The following is a 4,837-nucleotide window of genomic DNA, read 5'->3' on the forward strand; positions in this document are numbered from 1 at the left end:
TGACATGATGTTAGAGGCACAATCCAACCTCTACTTGAAAGTATCGTCTGCTATTACCTACCAGCTCAATAATTAGCTTCACGGGTTTGTTTTTCAAGCTCCAACCCAAAAGGTTTCATTCATAATGAAAGTGTTCTGCGTCGTCTTATAAGTCCATCCTGAATATCGTCTGCAACTGATGTAGGATGCTAACACTTAATTGTTTAGACAAACCAAAAATACAACCAAATTCCAAATCAACAAACTTGAAACTCTTAGGAGACTTCGATGTAGACAAAAGTCCCAAAGCATTAATATCAGTTACAATGTGTATGAAAACTTCTATTAACTAGGAAATATAACGTTTCTCACTCACCTTTACAATTTTCAAATCCAGATTGAGATTGTTGAGTTTCTATTGATTCTAAACATGACGATCCAAGTAAGAGATTGCGACTGCAGCGTGGAGAGCTGCTCCAATGGGAAGAACCTCCTCATCGGCAACAAAATGCGGCGAGTGCAACCCTTTATTTGACTTAATTGTTTCATTCATTGTCCCTATCATGAAATATGTAGCTGCCATTTTTTGTGCATAGAAGCTGAAGTCCTCTGATGCCATGCTCACTGGAATAAGGTGCACATTCGGTTCCCCAAGCAAGGTTTCTCCAATCCTTTTTGCATGCTCGTACATTGCTTCGTCGTTAATGGTTGGTGGATACGGCCTGAGTTTCTTCTCCATGAAGTCCACCACAGCAGTGCACTGATGCACAGCTGCTTGAGTCTCTATGACCTGTAAGTATAGCAGATGTAAACTAGTCATCTAAATGAGAAATGCTATGAAGTTTTGTTAGAAATCTTCAAAAATTATTGATTAGGACTTTTTTAAAGCCCACAAGCCTGCTTGCTACAGCTTATTTAGTCATAAGCTGGTAACTATAATTCAGGATAAAAAATATATATATATATATTTTCAATTTATGTAAGGTATTTTTACCATATAAGTGGTAAGACCCCCCACCCCCCCCCCCCCCCCAAACAACAACAAAAAAAAAAAAGGGTCCATTAATGCTGCAATAAAAGAACCCATGTCAAATTTATGATACATGGAATTTAACATAATAACAACCTCCCTCTTATCCTTTGTAGGACTAGTTGTTTGGTAATGCAGATCTTAATAAGTACCAAACATTAACCACTCAATTTTTGGAGTAAAGAGTATTTTCATTTGCTCCTACTTGTGACATGTAACCTTAATTCATATATGGAGTTGGGGGTGGCTATCTATATATCTCGTTTATAACTCTTTCGAATCATAGTTAAGTCTACAATAACTGTGAATGTAACCCTAGTTTTGGGATGAATTTATAATTCTACTTTTTATGTTCTTCTCTGCTTTTTGACTCACTGATCTTGGTTAGGTGTTCTGCAATTCCTAACTCCACTAATGTTATGTTTGGTTGGGGGATTTGAGGAGGGATTTGAAAAGGGAAATAGAAAATGTAGGTAAAATGTGAATAAAAATATATATATTTCACCTAATTTCACACACCTTTTTCTTTTTTCTTTTCAAATCCCTCCCCAAATCCCCTAACCAAACATAGCATAAAAGAAATTCCTTACATTTATATATGATTTAAGAGAGAGCTTTGGTGAAGTTGTTTCCAAATAAATCAAACATTACCTCTTTGATCCTTTGCTGAAGGTAGGAAATTCCTTCAGAAGTCAAACTTCTGTAAGTTCCCCCAAATTTCACTGTCTCTGGGATTACATTTCCTGCTGCACCACCTTCAATAAACCCAACTGAGACTACCTATAGATTTGCAAATAAGCAAACAATATTGTCATTAGACTTTTAAAAGAAAAAAATCAATTAAGTGAAAGAATGCTCTTAATTAAGGAAACTTACTCTGGCCTCGAGAGGATCTGTCTCTCGTGAAACAATCTGTTGGAGAGCAAGAATTGACAAAGAGGCTGCAAGAATTGAGTCTCTAGTCATATGTGGGGCTGCCGCGTGTCCACCTTTCCCTTGAATTATCACTAAAAACCTGCCCGAGCCAGACATTATGGGACCAGGCTTGGAACCAATGGTACCAGTGGGCAAGTTTGGCCAAACATGTAATCCAAAAATGGCTTGAACTCCATCCAGAGCACCTTCGTTCAACATATGGTAGGCACCGGCATGACCCTCTTCTCCGGGTTGGAAGACAAGCTTGACAGTGCCCTAAAAATTAAATTTTGCAAACTTGGTTTTTTAATGAAAACGTGCATAAATAACATAATGTATTGTTATCGGCTAATTTTTGGTGATTATGTGATTGTAAATTTATTTACCTTCAATGTGTCCCGTCTATGATGAAGTAATTTGGCAGCCCCGAGCAGCATTGTTACATGAACGTCGTGGCCACAAGCATGCATTTTACCATCGACCTTGCTCTTGTACTCTGACTCTACCAATTCCTTTCAGATGAAATTGTCGGTTTTAGAAGTTAAAGACTTCTTGTCAAAGAATGTACATTTTTCTAGCACAGAGATTTCACAAACAACACTTGAACTAAAAAAGAAAGAGCAAAAAATAGAAAAGCTAGAAGAATTTGAAATTGAGACCATGATGTATTAATGCAAATTTGCATTATAAACTGGAAAAAGAATCCTAAGAAACATGGAATGAAAAAATTAGAAGAAAAATCGTAAGATACATATCATAAATTGTAAGACATTGACAACACTAGCTACCTATTTTTTCTAAACAAAATTATTCTATGTTAACTATCTATTGGTTCTAAAGCATGCTATGAACCAAGGGTGGAGTCAATATATATATCAAGTGTGGGCAAATTGAAAAAAAAATAATTTAAAACTATAGATAGAATAATAAATTTCAATTTAAATTATAATCTTTTGATTTGTTTTTTAATTTAAACTATTTGTCCAGAAAAAATATATTTTAGACATTTTAACTCAATAAAAAATGGTATTTTAGTTATTTAACTCAACAAAAAATATATTTTAGATATTTTATGTATATCTACATTGAGTTTAATGATTAAAATACTATTTTTTCGTTAATTTTACTTGATAGAAATGGGCAAATGATTTAGATTGAAATAAATAGACAAAATTATAAATTTATTTTATCAAAGGTCAAACCTTAGAACTTATTTTTATAATTTTCTCTAAATTTATTGTTGATAGATAATACCACTTATCAATGATGATTTGGTATCACCGTCACCCTCATTTTTACTTCTAACTTACTACATATGTATGGATGGCAAAATTACCTGACCTGAGATTATATTTGATCTAACCCAATTTTTATGAAAAAAAGTTAAGGAAAGTATTGACAAGGTAAGGTAAAAGGAATCGCTATAATGAACACATATCTAAATCTCCTGCTTTTTGATATACCTAAATCTCTGGCTTTTTGACATACCGATTTTAGGCTTTTTATTTTTGTTTCATCTTTATTGTGTTTAGGATAAAGTACCAATCATGTCATTAAAATAGTTGAGTTTAAGGATAAGAATTCGAGCATGAAATCTGAAAAAATTTAATATGTTGTCATCCCTATAAATATAGTTTATTCTATTCTAAACAAATCTATATTCTATTTGAAGAAAAAGTAATAATATTAGAGATATCAAATATTTTATCAAAAAAAAATCTATCAAACATTCACACGAGTGTGAATCTCACATGAGCGTGAGTCTCACACGCCTTAGAAAAAGTTACAGTACAATGGTTCAGTAATGGGCAATGATTGAGGACCATAAATTCTGTGGTTCAAATGGTTCGAAAATGTCAAAACCACGTCGTTTTGAATGCAAAACAACTCAAAATGTCAAAACGATATTCGGACCATTTGAGGACCATTTGAGCTATAGAATTTGTGGCGACCAAATATTTTCCTGCAGTAATAGACAAAGGGTTGCTTTTTTCACAACAGTAACAGACTAGAATTGACCATGAGAGACAGAGAGACCTGAATAGGGAGGGCATCCATGTCTGCTCTGAGAGAGAAACAGGGCTGCTTCCCAGACCCAATTGAAGCCACCAACCCAGTCTCTGCAAAGGGCCACGTGTACCCGATTCCAAGAGAGTCAAGCTCCGATCTTATGAGTCGACTCGTCTTGTGTTCCTCAAAGGCCAGTTCTGGGTACTGATGAATTCTCCTCCGAACCCATCTCATCCAGTCAAAGAACTCGGGCTCCCTCGCCGATTCCAAAAGCTCCCGAGTCAGCAACTCAGTCTCCGATCCTAACCCAGTCTCCGAAGCGCGAGTTTGATGATACGAAAGCGTTGATAACATCAATAAGGAAAGCCAAAAACATATATAGGCACAGAGCCAATCCATTCTTAGAAACAAGAATGAAATGCTTCAATCGGTGGTTGCCGATTTGGGGAAAAAGTTTTTGTGAATAAATAGATTGGATTTTTGTGTTGCAACTTGCAACAAGATGAGTAATGTTAAGATATAAAATTTTTGTGCCAAACATCATACAATTGAAAATTGTTTATAAATATAATCTGAGTCTTGTAATTCATTTTTTTATTTATTTTGATATGATATGATACTAAAGAGCGATGAATGAAGAGAGAAGACAAAACTCTTGTATTCAATTCAATAATCAATGAATAGTACAAACTCCTTTATATAAGAGAGAAGATAAGTATATATAGAGAATATATTGTATTATACAGATAAGACATATCTATACAAAGAATATGCTATAGAATATACTGTACTACACAGATAAGGCATATCTATGTAGAGAATATGCTATAGAATATATTATAGTTAACACCCTTTAAGCTCAAGGTGACAATGTAGATATCAAGTTGAGCTTAGAAAGTCAAT

At 34.4% G+C, this 4,837-nt stretch overlaps 1 protein-coding gene across 1 annotated transcript; it reads right to left on the reverse strand.

Annotated features, from left to right (window-relative positions):
• Positions 1-229: 229 nt before the first annotated feature.
• On the reverse strand, positions 230-4,628 carry LOC114265906 (IAA-amino acid hydrolase ILR1-like 3). Its single transcript, XM_028206771.2, has 5 exons — positions 3,962-4,628; positions 2,311-2,436; positions 1,886-2,200; positions 1,661-1,789; positions 230-769 (listed from the first exon to the last, which is right to left on the reverse strand). Exons 1-5 carry the CDS (start codon positions 4,331-4,333, stop codon positions 404-406), a joined length of 1,308 nt encoding a protein of 435 aa, XP_028062572.2. The 5' UTR covers positions 4,334-4,628; the 3' UTR covers positions 230-403.
• Positions 4,629-4,837: the final 209 nt, after the last annotated feature.

The sequence above is a fragment of the Camellia sinensis genome, chromosome 3 (assembly GCF_055761805.1).
Source record: "Camellia sinensis isolate YWXY chromosome 3, ASM5576180v1, whole genome shotgun sequence".
Classification (NCBI taxonomy): domain Eukaryota; kingdom Viridiplantae; phylum Streptophyta; class Magnoliopsida; order Ericales; family Theaceae; genus Camellia; species Camellia sinensis.

Excerpts from the sequence above, each read along its gene's own strand:
- LOC114265906 (XM_028206771.2), bottom strand. The coding sequence starts at position 4,333 with ATGGATTGGCTCTGTGCCTATATATGTTTTTGGCTTTCCTTATTGATG. Across the intron at positions 2,201-2,310 it reads ATAGACGGGACACATTGAAG|GGCACTGTCAAGCTTGTCTT; the intron begins GTAAATAAATTT and ends TTTAATTTTTAG. Across the intron at positions 770-1,660 it reads TTCAGCAAAGGATCAAAGAG|GTCATAGAGACTCAAGCAGC; the intron begins GTAATGTTTGAT and ends CTATACTTACAG.